The sequence below is a fragment of the Solanum lycopersicum genome, chromosome 4 (genome assembly GCF_036512215.1).
Source record: "Solanum lycopersicum chromosome 4, SLM_r2.1".
Taxonomy (NCBI): domain Eukaryota; kingdom Viridiplantae; phylum Streptophyta; class Magnoliopsida; order Solanales; family Solanaceae; genus Solanum; species Solanum lycopersicum.
In genome coordinates this window covers 62,017,763-62,034,612 of record NC_090803.1, presented here as the reverse complement: position 1 = coordinate 62,034,612, position 16,850 = coordinate 62,017,763, and the positions used below count along the sequence as shown (strand labels likewise).

Genomic DNA, 16,850 nt, shown 5'->3' with positions numbered 1-16,850 from the left:
TATGCATGAGCTGACAAAAAGAATAAAAATATTCCTTATACTCTGTAGAAGTAGTTATCATTTTAGTTCATATATGTTATCAAGTATACTCTAGTTTAAGCAAAAAAAAAGATGTTAAGTTTACCTGGAATACCCATTTTTTGGTTCCTTGTACAATATTTTTTAACAATAAAAGACACAGTTGAGTTATGATTTTAAAAGGCAAAAACATATATTTATTATCAATACAATAGTTTCATGGAAAGGTAGTAAAAGTTTAATTTTTGTTAGGTCAAATGTTTTATTCAAAAAATAATAATAAAGAGAGAGTGTATTACACACGTCATAATGAGAGTATAGTCAAATTAGAGATCTATGTTAAACTAATGAGTGAATAATTTAGTTGGTGGAGTTTATATAATGAGAGTATAGTCAAATTAGAGATGTATGTTAAACTAATGAGTGAATAATTTAGTTGTGGAGTTTATATGCTCAACAATTAAGGTATGAAATCGTATTTAACTTTAGAAATATGTTTATTTGCACGGTTAGTTTTAAGGTTTAACTCAAATAATTCTTTTCATATATATATACATTAGGATTATTTTAATTACATGGTATTATAAGGAGGACCAAATTATATTTTTATACGTTAAGAATTATTTCCATTGATAATATGTATGAAGAACAGAAGTAATTATTTTCTCACACTCTCCGTTTAGATGCATAGTATATTATATATAAAAAGAACTAAAATAGTTCAACCACTACATTAGTGATCATTTTCTTGGATAAACGTTAGTATGAAATTTGGTGTAAAGAAAAGTTTAGATCACATCTTTAATTTGATTAAGTCTAATATAGTAGTTTTTAATTCTTGAAAGTTACATAAATACAAATTAGATTTTATCAATAAAAAAAGAAAGTCTTAGTGTGGTAGTAGAATAAGTTCTCTTTTTATAAAATTAGTAGGATTTATTCACTTCTCGTCTTGCTTTTTCTAGAAGATTTGACCTTTTCTCTTTGAAGTGGAAAATACTCCCTCAACATTCAAGACAATGTGTAAACACCCTATTTTTATTAGCATTACTGCTATAACTTGGCTTTACCGAACAACTCTGTCTTTCTATTTCGAATGTGCACAAGTAGGCATTTAAATTTGTATGAAATTGAATAAGTAGACACAAGTGTCTTACGTGACACAATAGACGTAGGAGGTCATGTAAGACACAAAATTGCCATGTAAGGTGCTATGTAGTGTGTCCATTTGCTTAATTTTATACAAGTTTAAATCTGTACAACCAGAATTAAAAGTCATAATTGTCAACTAACGCCAAGTTAAGGGTCATGTTTCTGCATTATGCCTTAATTTTTATATGTTTACTTTTGGTTTTTTATCTGGTGTTTGATAATCACATTAAAATCTGATTAAATATGAATTCTCGTCTTAGAGGGGTAGAACAATCCCTAATAAAGATGATCAGTTCCACGGGAGAGTTGTATGTAAGACCTCTGAATAAAAATAAAAAAATTACTTATTACAACAACAAAACATTCTTTAATTGTTATTATTAATCCCTATCAGATGAATAAATTTGTCAAAACATGGCCTATTTTTCTTGAATTGAGGTAGTAGCCAAATACAATGAATTTCCACCTGCAGAAAAATTAGATTAGGACGTGTACCAAATCTATAGGTTGTATTCTATTTCGTTCGAGAGCTAAATTTGCTTCTCTCTCTTACAATTTTTTTTATATTAGCTTTCGTTATTTCAAGAATATATTTTGTTTTTTGAGAATCAATATTTCTAATATCCTTCTCCGAATTATTCACTGAATTAAAACAATAATCTCGTTAACACTTATTCTAGCAAAATCACTCATCACATCCATTATTAATAATCGATCATTAAGGCGTATTTTAATACTTATATATCGATAGGTATAACAATAGGGCGCGATATGATAGTCCTTATTCCCATATGGATCAACGATTATTTTTATATATATATAATCAGACCCTTTAAAATAAGATTCTAGTAAAATTTAAGTTTTTCTTAGAAAGCGATCTTCTTGATTTGATATATTAAATAATTTTTATAAATGAAAATGAGACGAGTTATGAACTAATGAAGTAGGAAATGCAACCTTGGAGGATCGTTTAATACATTGAATATATGTTAATATCTTGAATCAAATAAGAATAGAGTTAATGATCAATTCAATTACGTCATGTACCAGACGACAAAGTCGAGATTGCTTAATTGAAGAATTGAAAGATGTAGGAAAAAGTTGACGTTGACAAAGCATTAGTGGAAAGACACATTTGAGTGGCAACCAAACATATACTAATTGATGACTTGACTGGGCCAACCTACCACGTTATTCTTAGCTAATTTGAAAGAAATGGTCAAGGCCATCATTCAATGGTAGTTGGGACCATTCATGCTTCAATTCAATCAACTTGTTCTTCATCATTCAATTTTTGGCTATCAACTTGCTTCTTTTCCGGATTTTGCTTTTGGAATCTACAAGCAAGTGTTACATCTTTCGGGACTGAAGTTTCAACATGTGTTTGGTCATAGTTTCTGAAAACATATATTCCTATAAACATGATTTTTAACTTGATCTTAATTGAAGTCGTCTATGTTAATCTCCAACTTTGGGCGTACTGTACAAATATACACTTAAATTTGTATACAATTGAACTAGTAAAAATACGTGTCTACATGACAATTTGCTTGAAATACGCTCGAATTGATTTATACTATGTCACGTAATGTCCTAAATGCTACGATTCTAATTCACCAATGTACTTAAATGTTATATTGATGCACCAAAAAAAAATTTGAATTTTGATGCTTTACCATTGGCTATAACAACAATTGTAGTCAAAAGTTTGAATCTGAAAGTAAAATATATACAGATTTTATCTTTGCCTCGCGGAGGCGGAAAGACCATCAACAAATCATTGGTGCTAACGTGATATATAACTTTATGAAGAAAGTACTTCAGGAGCACCAGTGCTGATTGCTGAAGTGGAATGAGGAGATAAAGATTAGTTTTGATTTTTGATTTAGTTTTTGGACAAGATTTATTAGGAGATTTTTTTCCAAAAAAAAAATTATTCTGTCTTAGGACATTTTAAACTCAAATATCAAATTTTAGTGTAATCAATTCTAACTTACTGCATCAATTTTATATTATTATTTCTTATTTCATAAAACAAATTCTTTCTAAAACATTCACCATATATGACTCATATATTTCCCTTTATAATTATTTAATATAAAATTATTTTATATCATAATTTTTGAAATAATATAAATTGCTGGCAAATATTATACATTATTATGGATCATACAAAGAAAAACTGAAATCATTAATGAAATACAATTAAATAAGCATTATATAATTGAAAAAATTATTTATAATTCTACATAAATATTCAACTTTATACATATATATTTACTCCGATGCTCCCTGCTCTATTAATGAATTACGTAGTTTAATATGAGCTTTTTGTCCTTTATTATTTTTATCGAGCTAAAAATTATTGAATTGATAATTTTCATCCATTGTCATTTCTACTGTTGGAGTTGAACTTTCCGACGCATCTTGAATTAGTGCATTAAGATCACGCTTATCTTCAATTGTATTATTTGTTTAAAAAATTATATGTTTGAATTTTTAATTTTTGTGAAGGTTAATCATAGTTTATATAATGTATAGTAGAATTAACATAAATATAATTTTTTTAAGAAGTCATATATAGAAAAATTAATTTATAAAAAATCTAAATTTCATATCTAAAATTAATATTATAAAAATAATTAATTATACAAGAGATTTAATTAAGACATACAATTTATACAATATTTGATTAAAAGTTTCTATAATAAAATAATACTATAATCAAAAAGTTATTTGATGTGATGAATAATGTCACATCAAATCTGGTGTACCACTATTCACACACCAAATTTAATATGAAAATTGGTGTAGTTTGAAGCTCAAAACACCAAAATATTTATACCAGATATAGAAATTAGTGTAAAATTTGATGTTGGATAGAGATGGTCTTACGATTAGCTTTTGTTTAAAGGCACTAATATGTCTTCTGAAAACCTATTTTATGATCCAATTGGTACAGATATATCCATAATATTTGTTATATAAGATCTTTTTTAATATATCGATTTGTCAAAATTTTACTGTAAAATTTTATTTTATTTTTGTACACCTGAAGAATGAGATAAAGATTAACAAGCACATGATAAACTTGACTATTAATCTACGCTCATTAACGAGACGGTGATATAGAAAAGAAAGTATATCCTTTGCCACTTTACTTATTACTTAAAACTTAAAAGTATAGAAAAAATACATATTTTAAAATTGATCAGATTTAGGATAGAATCAAATAGCGAATACACTTGCGATTAAGACAAGTCTTTTGCAATTAAAAAAAAGTCTAAATATATCTCTCGCAGTAAAAACAATATTTTTAAAGAGTTAATTTTTTGACAAAAAAGAATTTATATATTGAAAAGCTTCCACCCTTAATGAATAAAATATGATAATATTATAGTTGACACAATAATTATAAAAAAAAAATAAAAAAAAAATAGAACCATTTCACAAGATCTAGAGTAAATTTGAACGTGTCCTTTTCCTACTTGTAGTGTTCTTCTATATCACTCACTTTGTTTTTTTTTTTTTTTATTCATCGTGCTAAGGTCAAATTAATCATAATGTATATGCATACAAATTACAATTAGGACAAAACATATGCTAAATCAAATTTATTTACTTAATGATTTATCTCAAATCCTATCACTTCAATCTTATTAGAGACAATTTTATTTTAGGGAGATTTGATAGGCTAACATCAAATTTGTAGCATGTACTTTTTTTTTATATTTACCAATAATTATGTTGTATGTCAAATAAATATAATGACTAATGTAATAATTGAAGCATCGTCTTAAGCAATAAAAAATGTCCAAATATTAAGTTTAAATCTTCCTTGATGTGACTCCCATCATTTATGCAAGATGTACATTTGATTTTTTAATTTTATTGTTCAAGAGATTTTAAAAAGCAAAAGATAATAATAATATAGCTTAGTGCCGGTGTTGTTCAGTTGAATATTTACCCTTAAACATTTCACTTTATCGATTTTTAAATGTATTAATTTAATTTATAAGATATTGATTGATTTAATTTAGATTTAAATTTAATAAAGTTCTCGATCAACTTACTTGTTTATCAACAAAAAGAAAATGTAACATGCAAAAAGGTTATTGTCGAATATAAATACACAAATGTGAAGCAAGTAAAAAATATGACTTTCAAATTTATTATCTTCTAAGCCAATTGATAAATAAGAACACACAGTAGCAAACACAAGATATTAGAAAACAAAATTCAAAAAATCAAGGTAGAATTATAGAAGGACAAACAAAATGCCTAATTAAAAGAAACTATTCAAAACATATCACACGATTTATTCAAAACATATCACAGGATTTATCACAAACATTTACTTCATGAGTACCAAAATTATTAAACGAAAGAAAACAAAACTGAGAACGTACCTAATTATGTTCACCAAATAGGCACTCAACAATATTACTTTGACCACCATAATAACTAGAAAACAAACCAACAAAGAATTATGATGGAGTAATATGTAATCGTTTATTTTTAATGTTAAAAGTTTGGCTCATTTATGTTATTATTTTAAAAGAAAAAAATTTATTCATGTCATTATTTTTTAATAATGGTTTTGCAAAATCATTTTTGACACGTGGTCAATCATAATTCAGCCACGACATCAATATTTTTAATAATTAAAATTCTGAACAAAAATTGAATTATTTTTTTAATTAAATAAATTAATAATGTGATCGAATCATAATTGATCACGTCATCAAACATTTTTAATTAAAAAATAAAAATTCTGAATAAAAATTGATTTTTTATTAGAAAAAATTGATGACGTAGCCGATTATAATTGACAACGTGTCAAAAATGGTTTTGCAAAACCAATTGTTAAAAAATAATGGCATGAATGAACCTTTTCTGCAATGGTAATGACATAAATGAGCCAAATTTTTAACTGATGGCATAAATGAGCCTTTTCTGAAAGTTCGATGACATATTTGAGCCTTTTTCCTATTTTTAGTTAAAGGTTTTGAGTTCGAAATCTCCTGAATATGAAGTTATCTTTATTAGAAAATATTTTACCAAATTAATCGAGCTTTAATATAAATATCAGACGCGAAATAAAAAATAAATAAAAGACACTCCAAACAAATAAAGCAGAACTCATATATAAAGGATATAAACACAATATAATTATTCCTAATTTGTAACGATTTGTCTAATAAAGAGGTTTGAGCAATACATATCCTACATCGTTAAGTCGTTAATTGTAAATTTTAATATTTTAACTAATGGTTAATTCAATAGTCCAGTAATAATTTATGAATTGATTTTATAGTTAAATTATTGATTTTAATTCAACTTTAAGAAAGACATACATACTCTATAAGCATCACATATATTAGTATAAAATTCTAAAACATTTTTCCGTTTCAAATAGTCCATATAAAATACTTTAGTTAATTTCATAGATCTAAAATTATATTTATTTCTTAAAAACTGAAAAATATTTTTTATAATTTTTAAAAATTGCGTTATTTTTTAATTTAATCATCCGACAATATTCAAAACAGTTACAGTAAAATCTTAGTCAATCCGACAGCCATGTGACCGACAGCTTCCTGTTAACATCATGCTCTGCACGCTCAATCAACGGCTGTGATTCTCTCTAACCTCATCATCAACGGTCCAGATTTAATCGCCGGCAATTTGAGAAATCCAAGGTAGTTTTAATCGCCCACTGTTCCCACTAAAACCAGTATCAAAGTACATCCCCTTTGAAAAGCAGTTACCAAATGCCGCATAATTTATTTTTTCTTACTATTAAAAAAAGTGTTTAATTATAAAAAAATATATAATGTATATTCTCGTCTAATAGGTAGTTGAATTAATATAATTATATAAAGTAAGTAAAATAAATTTAATAATACATATTCGTTTTGATAATATATCATAATTTAGACAGTTTTATTTGAGATTAATGTGTATATGATATAACTAAAGAAATAATATATTTTATATGAATAATTTAATTATTTAATATTGCGTTCAGAATTATTTGTTATGTTGTGTTTATTAAAAGTCAATTTGATTAATTTTTAAAGGTAAATTATATCACATAAAAAAAATTAGATATTCTAAAACTATATGAAAAGTACTATAAATTATAATTTTTTGCATATTAATATGATGAAAAAATCATCTTAAAATGTTAGTCAAAATTTTTATAGTTTAACTCTAAAAATAGAAATTATAACAAACAATATCGAACGGAGGGAGTAATTGAACAATACTTTCAAACTTGTGTGTTCTAGTTTCACATTTTTGAATTTGTGTTTTTCTTATTCTTTCCAGTAGACAGTTAAGTTTAGAAAATATATAGTATTATTTAATTATACATTTGAGTTAATAAGTGGTAAAATTTTAAATACTTAAAGGAGATGATATAATTTTTGGGATTAGCTTCAGAATCAAATATTAAAGTGCTAATACACGTGAGTTTTGCTTAAAAAACTTAGAATACAACATATTTAAGTGAAAAACTTAATTAGGAATTGAAGTGTTTTGATTAAAAGATTATAGTAATATTTTAGTAAAGTTAAAAAGAGGGCCTTAATTTAGTCATTTTTTTGTGTGTTAAAAGACAAATAAAAGGGGGGAAAAGAATAGTCCAAAGAAAAGGTAAAAGTCTTCACATATAGAAGAGAATCATCATATAATTCAATTCAACGCAGAGAAAATAGGCAGAGAGAGAGAGAGGAGAGAAATGGAGAAGGAAAGAGAAAAACAGGTTTACTTGGCTAGGCTGGCTGAGCAAGCTGAGAGATATGATGGTATATACATTTTTCATTTTAAATTTCTTTAATTTTTGTTGTTGATGCTACTGTAGAAATTTAGTATCAGTTCTTTGTTTTTTCTTTGATTTCAAAAGGGGGTTTATTAATTTGTTTTTTGGTTGCAAAATCTGGGAAAAAAAATACTGGGTGTTCTTTGGTTTTGTCTCTAGATGGGGTTTAGTTAATTTTTTTAGTTGCAAAAAAATCTTGTTTTTTTTTCCCTTTTGGGATTTCATAAAGTTGTGATCTTTTTTGCTCATATGCTTTGTTTCTCTATTCTGGGGTGCCCCTTTAGTATGTAGTTGCTGATTGTTCTGCAAGATTGTCTTTTTTTATCAAATTAGACTGGAAATTGCCTTGAACAGTTCTTGATGTTCTATAAAAGATGTTTTTTTTCTTTATAACCATGGTGTCTAGTCAGTTTGCTGGCATCTCAACTAATTTAATGGGGTAGTTTATACGATCCACCAGCACTGAACCTGGTAATTCTATCTATGAAGTTTGGACTCATAGGAAGAAATCACCTAGTGTTTTTGTCTCCGCTAAATATGGACTGAATTAAAAAGCCCTTTCGAGGAGAATGATTTTCTCTAGGAGTAGTGGTTGCTTCTTGAGATCAATTGAGAGAGTTTTTACTAAGGTGTAGGGAACTATTGATGAATAATTTTGGCTTTTATTTGAGATGATCTCTGAGCACAGATGTCAACTAAAGTGGACTTGGAAGAAAATCGTTTGCCTTTATAATTTGTTGTCTAAGTTAATCTAGTTTATTACATAGCAGGACATGTATTTGTTAGGTTGTATGTAGTACTGCAGTGGAAAATACTGTGGAAGCTAATGTGAATGCACTGTTGTTTTGCGAAAAATGGGGTAGTATATATGATGTAGAAACACATCTTATGATTGATGTATGGTAATATAACAATAGGAAAAGTTTTAAGTTACCAGATGTCATGTTGAGAGATGAAAGTCATTGTGATTATGATCCTAGGATGAACATTATAACGTAAAGTGATGAGTGGATATATAACAGATCATTTGGCTTGATCCCGTTGGTTTTAGTCTATCTTATCTAATCTTTCGTTTAGAGGCGAAAGAACTATTGTGTGTAGAGCCAAATAATATGAAGGAGAGAAGCTTGAAGCTTTCAAATTGATGATAAGAAGTGATGTTGAGCATACAGGCAGGCAATACAAATGAGAGAAGACTTGAAGCTTTACTATTCATAGTTAATATGTTTGTGCAATCTTTTACTTACTACTACTATTCGGTTTTCTTAAAGTTTGATAAATATGTGATTATGCATTATATTTTTGTTGTCCCAGAAATGGTTGAAGCAATGAAGGCGATTGCTAAGATGGATGTCGAACTGACTGTTGAAGAGAGGAATTTGGTGTCGGTTGGGTATAAGAATGTAATCGGAGCAAGAAGGGCTTCATGGCGGATCTTGTCTTCGATTGAACAGAAGGAGGAGAGTAAGGGTCATGAGCAGAATGTTAAGAGAATAAAGACTTACAGACAGAGAGTTGAAGACGAGCTTACAAAAATATGCAGCGACATTTTGTCAGTGATCGATGAGCACCTCGTTCCTTCGTCCACTACTGGAGAATCTACTGTCTTCTACTACAAGATGTAAGTTGCTGACCTTTTTTACTTGTTTTCTTCTCTTATTTGTGACGGAGATGTATACATATTTGCTTTCTTTGAGACCCTGTTTTAATTTATTTAGGTTGGTTGTTTTTCTTCAGTTTTATCCCCAAAAATTGATTGATGAACTTACAAGTGTACCTCCTTTTACTTCACATCCAGGAAGGGAGATTACTATCGCTATTTAGCAGAGTTCAAAGCAGGGGATGATCGTAAAGAGGCGTCTGAACAGTCTCTTAAAGCTTATGAGGTTTCTTTTGTTCAACTGCTTTCAAATTTGCTCAAATGTTTTTCTACGTCTGTATAAAAGATCTGCAGCATTTATTTCCTATATTTGTTGTTCATGATTGCACATTATTATATTTTCTTTGGTTTTACGTCTTGTTCCTAATTTAAGTTATTGCTCAATTTTTGTAGGCTGCTACTGCCACTGCTAGTTCAGATCTTGCTCCGACTCATCCAATCAGACTTGGACTCGCATTGAATTTCTCAGTTTTCTACTATGAGATTCTGAATTCACCCGAGAGGTTAGATAACAACTGTATGGACAGAAGCTAAACATGTTATGACTAGACAAAAGATGTTAACTTACCATTGTCCATCAAGTACACCCCTTGTTTCATCTTCCCCATTTCATAATGAAACGAGCTTGGAGATTCTAACTGGAGAACTTTTGAAAATGATTTTCTCATCAAACTGTGAAATTGTGAATCGGGGAAGATGATATTGAGCTGTTGCCTTTTCTAGTATAATTACACATAGAGTTGAAGAGTAGTGAGGAATCAATCTTGTGTAAAGAGCGTCAACGGATAATTTTGGTAGTCTATGAGTATTTGACATATTAGCCATCCTGCTTTGAAATCTTTTCTTCTGAGCTGAAAGTCTATTGGGCGCAACCTCTCTACCCCACAAAGGTAGGGGTACCCCACTTTTAGGACTACACTGGATATGTCGTTGTTGTTGTATTGATTATTTGACATTTCTTCTTTTTCTTTGTACATGTGAGATCGTGCCGTGCGAAGGTAATTAACCTGTGATCTGGTTTTATTAAGGATACTTCCCGTACCTAATTTCTTTTTCTTTTGTTTAATCCACCTCCTACCAGGGCATGCCACTTGGCTAAGCAGGCATTTGATGAAGCTATTGCCGAACTTGATAGCCTCAGTGAAGAATCCTACAAGGACAGCACCCTTATCATGCAGCTTCTAAGGGATAATCTCACTTTGTGGACATCAGATCTTGAAGAGGGAGGTACGTACTTCTTATGGAGATGCTTCAATGTTTTCTTAGTTATTTCGCTTTCTCATGGTTGTGGATGTTCAAATGCCTGCTACATTTGGTAAATAGGAAAAAGCTGTTGCTTTTGCAATTAGTTTTTGCCTTTTTATGTTGCATAGCTCCATAAAGACAATTTTTGTTGACTGTAATATATATTGATCCTGACTTAAAAGGGATATATGAGAGAAGACTAATTTGAATCCATAGCAATGAATAGGAACTATTGTAATCAAACGTTAATAAGTAAAATAGTTGCCGATTGAAATGACATTGATATGTGATCATTTTGTCAGGTGAGCATTCTAAGGGTGATGAGCGCCAGGGAGAGGTATGATTTTTAACTGGTTGTTCGTCTTCAATATCACTGTTATGTTCTTGTTGAAATGATCCATATACAACTAGGCCGGTCTTGTCACGTTAATCGCCTTCTTCTTTTTCATGTTTACAGAACTAGTTGAAGTTCAAGAGGTGTCGGTGAATCATTGTGATGCTGGCTCCTCAAGAGACATGTTAGCTTGTGGAAAGTCTTTGTTTTCATATAATGTTCAGGGATTCATGCCTATTGGCTTTGTACTTTCTTCCTCCATATACATAAACATTCCCAGAGTACTTCTCATTTTCAGTAAAAAAAAAAATTGCTGCTATTGTTGCATCATGTGACTGACTGTTCTATTCGAAATATAGCTAGTTGGGTCTAAACAGTTGCAGAAATGCATTGCTATACGTCAATGAATCGTATAGTAGCCAGCATTTTCATGTCACAGTGTGGTGGTTGCTTTGAATGGCCTTTCATTTTACGAAATCCCAGAAAGAAATCGAGATTTGAGAGCAACCATGGTAGTTGTTAATAGTTAAAATGTTTGTGCTATCTCTGAATGAGCAATACAAGAATAAAATAGCAAAACATGGAGATGATACATTATGATAAATAGATACATCATAGTAGGCAGCAAGTGAATCATGTTTGGTCCTGAGGGGGAGCACTTTTTGTGGTACCCAAAAGAAATGCTTTCAAAGGCTTATGAAAATCTCTTGGTTTCTCATAGAGAAAACCATGGCCTGCATTCTTAATGACTACCATCTGAGCATTTTCCCCTAAATGCCTGCCCAAAAATATTCACAAAGTCAGTCACCAAGCATATGATTCTATCACTATATATCTGCGCATGATATAATTTATGTCTATCGAGCTAGGGGATGTAAATATTTTGACTAGTGTATATCAAAATTTCAACTAACCCAGTTGGAGAAATGAACCTTTTCAATCTGTGGCCTAGTTCTAATGGAAATATTTTGTCTTGATCTCCCCACACTATTAATGTTGGCTGCAAAATAAAGAGCAATATTAGGAAAAATTTCTTGATCAATGTAGTAGAGGATTGTGGGATATTATAATAAACTTAATTATGTCCCGCGAATATTGTTAAAAGATGGAGAGAAGGAAAAGGGAAAAAAACCTGAGTGATCTTAGGTAAATCAGAAAGCTTTCTGTCTTTAGCAATTGCAAGAAGCAATTCTTTCTTCTCCTCTACATATTGTGTAAACATTTCCTGCTCATATATAATAACACCCAAATATTCATTGACTATTTCCATTACAATATAGAACAGTAAAAGAAGAAACAAACAAGGGCTTTTTATTTAATATTGTATAAAAACAAATTTGTACACGTGACACATCAATTTTGGAGGTGGCTAGATAATCATTTTTGTAAGTTGGAGTATGCAATTAAGACTATGGAAACAACTGACATGTAAATGTAATGGTGTTTAGATATGCATACCGAGTATTAATTACGGATTAATACTCTATGATTGAGACTATTATATATCTTTCGTAAGGGAAGCCTAAAACCCATAAAGATACATAAATATGTGTTCAATTTGGTTTCCCTATTTAATAAACTCAGACCTTTCAACAATAATATGACAGAAATTTGTTTAGGTAAACAACACATGAAACGTTTTCATTGGAGGCACCTAATCCGCCAGATATTGCGATTCAACAAAAAAGAGAAATATTTAAAAATATTTTCTGCTTTTGAAAAATTTACGTTAAGTTGTCCAATATTATACTTGGAAAATTATTATATGTAATATAGCAAACTTGTATAAATTGTATAATGGTGTATAAAAGATGTTTACACCCAATGGTTAAATCCTGATTTTTGTACACAAAATTTGAGCTACGTAGAGACCATAAATTGACGTGGGAGATGTTCTTTAAATAATTAAACATTATTTTAGTTATATAATCTATTTCATAAAAGATGGTAAAATCAACACATAAAATATTTAAATAATTAATATTTAAATTGACACACATATTAAGAAAATAATTAATGACGTAATAAATTTTTTCTCTTCTTTCTTTTTTATTTCGGCTTATTTTTTCAGGGGTCCAGAAGACTAAAAGGTGGGGGAGAAGGAAGTCGAACCTCATTTTATCCCTATTAATCATGAAGTGGATGAAAAGTTTTACATTTTTCAAAGTAATTAGTCATTTAATTGTTGGTATAATAGGTAAAAAAAATTGTCCTTTCTTGATTTATCAAAATGAACAAGTAATTAGGCACAACTATAAAGGAAAAGTGGACAAGTAATTAAGGACGGAGGTAGTATTTTGCACTTATTTTATCCTTGCTACTCCCTCCGTCCGGAATTGTTTGTCATGTTTTCTATTTTTAGAGTCAAACCATAAAAACTTTGACTAACATTTTAAGATGTATTTTGACATCATATTAACATGCAAAAAATTGTAATTTATAGTACTTCTCATTTAGTTTTAGAATATCTATTTTTTTTGTTAAATCGAATTAATGTGATCTAATTTACCTTTAAAAATTAGTCAAATTAACTTTCGATAAGCGCAACATGACAAATAATTCCAGACGGAGGGAGTATTAAATACTCCCTTTGTCCCTATTTAGCTGTCTACTTTAGAAATGACACACATATTAAGGCATCAATGATTATCATGAGTTAGTTACAATTTTATCCTTAAAGATTATGCAACTTCCTAAGTATAATAAATATATTTTCTGGTTCCAACAAGCATTAAAACTTAGTACTAGAAATTTTCTAGAATTAAATAAGGACATATTAGGAAAAAAAATTATTGTCCTTTCTTGATTTGTTAAAATGAACAAGTAAATAGGAACAACTATAAAAGGAAATATAGACAAGTAAATAGGAACAGAGGGGGTATAATTTATTTTTCAATGCTTAGATCACTAATACTTTCTCTGTGCCTAGTTACTAGTCTGTTTTTTAATTGACACACCTATTAAGAAAATAATTATTGACATAGTGAGTTTATTATTTTACGTCTATTAATTATGAAGTGGATGAGTTAAAAATTTTAAGATTCTCAAGAAGCACTACCTTTTTCAAAGTAATTAATCGAGAATATAATATTTAAAAAAATAGTCCTCTTTTTATTTGTCAAAATTGACAAGTAATTAAAGATAACTAAAAAAGGAAAAATGGATATGTAATTAGGAACGAGACTCGGGAGTATTGAATAGGGAGATTTTGGTAAAATACTTCTATCATAAGTATCATTTACTCTTAATTTATAAAAAGAAAAATAAAAAGAAAAATAAGTTATAATTTAGGGCTTATTTTTATTATTTTAACTTTCATTTTTATTATCTTACCCAAGCATTGTAAAATAGAATCGAATTTACTATATCTTTGATATCATCCCTTATTGAAGAAGATCTTTATGTGGTTTATCTCAAGGAAAACAATATGTTTATATTCCATACTTGTATTTTACGCTAGTATATAATTAGCTTTATTGATTCGTGTTGTAAATGTAAATTCCGGATGTTAGAAATATTACATATTCTTAATTACTTATCGATTTTTAAAATTGGTATACCTATTAATATTCCGAGTTTACTATTATATCCCTGTTTATTATAAAGTAGATGGATTAAAATTTTATATTTTTTAAAAAGTTTCTTTTTTTTTAAAGTAATTAATTGAGAGTATAATAATCAATTTTTCTTTTGATATTTTTTAATTTATCAAAATGAACAAATAAAAATAGACAACTAAAAAGGAACACCTAATAACAAACAAAGTAATTAGGTATAGAGGCGGAGGCAGTAATCCTTGCTTAGACTCCTATTATATTATAAGATTTCATAAAAAAAAAACTTATCTGGATCAGGTGTTTATATCAAGTCAGTGCAAAATGCATTATTATATGATTTAATGAAATAAATGAACTATAAATTTAAACACATGACATGCATGTATTGACTTGATATAAGCACTCGATGCGAATAAATTTATCCGATTCTATCTATTATATAAGATCAAATAATTAAATAGTTATTATAACATTAAACTGGTACATCTATTTCAACGGTCCGTCACAACGCATTCATTGTCTTTGCTTCTCAACAACATATACTACAATTGAATTTAAGAAGAAAAAACTATTCCCTCCATATTACGTGAACTAAAACATAGATTTTTGAAGCAAAATTAGTATATTCCAATGACATAAAATATTATATTTCAAAATTTTCGTTAATTCAGACACTAATCTTCAAAATGAAAAATCAATTTTTAATTCTCCAATAATATAGGGACGAAAGTGGTGCTAAATCATAATTAACACTATCAATAATTACCATTCTTATCGTGTCAATTTGTTTGTGAGATTTTAATGTGATTTGAAAAAAATATCAAAATGTCTTTTAGTTTTAGTTTTGTGACCGCACCAAAAAGGAACGGTATATATATTTTTAAACAATTAAAAAGGAAAGTAAATAAAATGGAAAAAAAAGAAGAAGAGAGACTTACATCGATGAAGTCAGTAAGCAAGCAGGACGGCAACACTTTGGCCGGAGCTTTAACAAACGTATAACCCATAAGCTCTCTCATTTGCTCCGCCGTCTGCGGCAGCAATATATTCGCCGCATCCTCCACACTACTCACCGCAAATAGCCCTTCCTTCAAATCCTTCTCCTCCAAACAAACTCCCGCGCAGCAAATCACCACTTTCTCAACACAATCCCCAAATTGCGCAGCGAAATCATACGCCACAAATCCGCCGTAGCTCAGCCCTACAACGCTCATCTTCGTCACCGAGTTCTCCTCCATAACTCGCTTCACACACTGAGCTTGAAACGATTCAGTTCGTTCCGGCCGAGTGGTGTACGAGTCGCCGAAGAAGAGTAAGTCCGGGACGTAGACGTTGAAGTGACGGGAAAGGATCCGAACCGTTTCGCTCCATTGCCACATGGAATTGGCTCCGAATCCATGGATCAGGACCAAATCGGGTCGGGTCGGTTTTTTGGATTTGGGTACCCAGCAATGCATTATGGTACCATCTTTGAGGTCAGTGAAAGTAGATCGGAGTCCTCGGCTACTGAAAGTGGATTTGAGGCACCGGTTTTTAGCTGCGGTGAAGCTGAAGCACTTGGGCATCACTGAAAAATGCAAATTACAAATTTTTTTTTTGTGTGTGTTTTTTTTTACAGAATTTGAGAAGAAAATTAGAGGTTTATGGGGAATTGTAATGAAGAAAATGGAAAGTGGATGAAGAAAATTCTGTATTTATATTTATAATGAATTATATTTTGAGGTCAAAAGGAATGGTCAAAAACATAGATGAGTTTGATATTGAATAAGTAAATTTTCGATAAATTTTGGAAAAAACTTATTCCCATTAATTAATTTAATTTTTCATTATTATGTAATTTAATAAAGTAAAATAAACTAAAAATTTAAATATCTAATAATTTAATATAAACATTTGATGCGAATATTTTATCGTTGTTGGCTTCTCTTCATGTCTTAAGCATGAATATTTTGGGGAAATTAATTAATCTTTTCTACTGTTTTAAATTATTTGAATAAGGATATGTAAACAGATGTTTTTAAAGTTAGAAGTAATTTTATGACAAATAATTTGGTACCA

General features: G+C 29.3%; 2 protein-coding genes across 3 annotated transcripts; one reads left to right on the top strand and one right to left on the bottom strand.

Annotated features, from left to right (window-relative positions):
- Positions 1-7,841: 7,841 nt before the first annotated feature.
- TFT7 (14-3-3 protein 7) lies at positions 7,842-11,554 on the top strand. Its single transcript, NM_001247708.2, has 7 exons — positions 7,842-7,982; positions 9,311-9,617; positions 9,795-9,882; positions 10,050-10,159; positions 10,738-10,883; positions 11,204-11,238; positions 11,359-11,554. Exons 1-7 carry the CDS (start codon positions 7,916-7,918, stop codon positions 11,362-11,364), a joined length of 759 nt encoding a protein of 252 aa, NP_001234637.1. The 5' UTR covers positions 7,842-7,915; the 3' UTR covers positions 11,365-11,554.
- Positions 11,555-11,731: 177 nt separating this feature from the next.
- On the bottom strand, positions 11,732-16,597 carry LOC101255986 (uncharacterized). 2 transcript variants are annotated; one of them, XM_004237868.5, is made up of 4 exons: positions 15,731-16,597; positions 12,368-12,460; positions 12,168-12,235; positions 11,732-12,013 (listed from the first exon to the last, which is right to left on the bottom strand). In XM_004237868.5, exons 1-4 carry the CDS (start codon positions 16,355-16,357, stop codon positions 11,869-11,871), a joined length of 933 nt encoding a protein of 310 aa, XP_004237916.1. In that variant the 5' UTR covers positions 16,358-16,597; the 3' UTR covers positions 11,732-11,868. The 2 variants fall into 2 exon arrangements, with proteins under 2 accessions (XP_004237916.1, XP_004237915.1); XM_004237867.5 differs by having other exon boundaries at positions 12,150-12,235; positions 15,731-16,582.
- Positions 16,598-16,850: the final 253 nt, after the last annotated feature.

What these genes read in the sequence shown, in the direction of transcription:
- LOC101255986 (XM_004237867.5), bottom strand. Translation starts at nt 16,357, where the DNA reads ATGCCCAAGTGCTTCAGCTTCACCGCAGCTAAAAACCGGTGCCTCAAA. An exon ending in ATTTACCTAAGATCACTCAG is followed by an intron (nt 12,236 to 12,367) that starts GTTTTTTTCCCT and finishes TTTATTTTGCAG; the next exon opens with CCAACATTAATAGTGTGGGG. An exon ending in AGGTTCATTTCTCCAACTGG is followed by an intron (nt 12,014 to 12,149) that starts GTTAGTTGAAAT and finishes ATTTTTGGGCAG; the next exon opens with GCATTTAGGGGAAAATGCTC.
- TFT7 (NM_001247708.2), top strand. Translation starts at nt 7,916, where the DNA reads ATGGAGAAGGAAAGAGAAAAACAGGTTTACTTGGCTAGGCTGGCTGAG. An exon ending in GCAAGCTGAGAGATATGATG is followed by an intron (nt 7,983 to 9,310) that starts GTATATACATTT and finishes TTGTTGTCCCAG; the next exon opens with AAATGGTTGAAGCAATGAAG. An exon ending in ACTGTCTTCTACTACAAGAT is followed by an intron (nt 9,618 to 9,794) that starts GTAAGTTGCTGA and finishes CTTCACATCCAG; the next exon opens with GAAGGGAGATTACTATCGCT.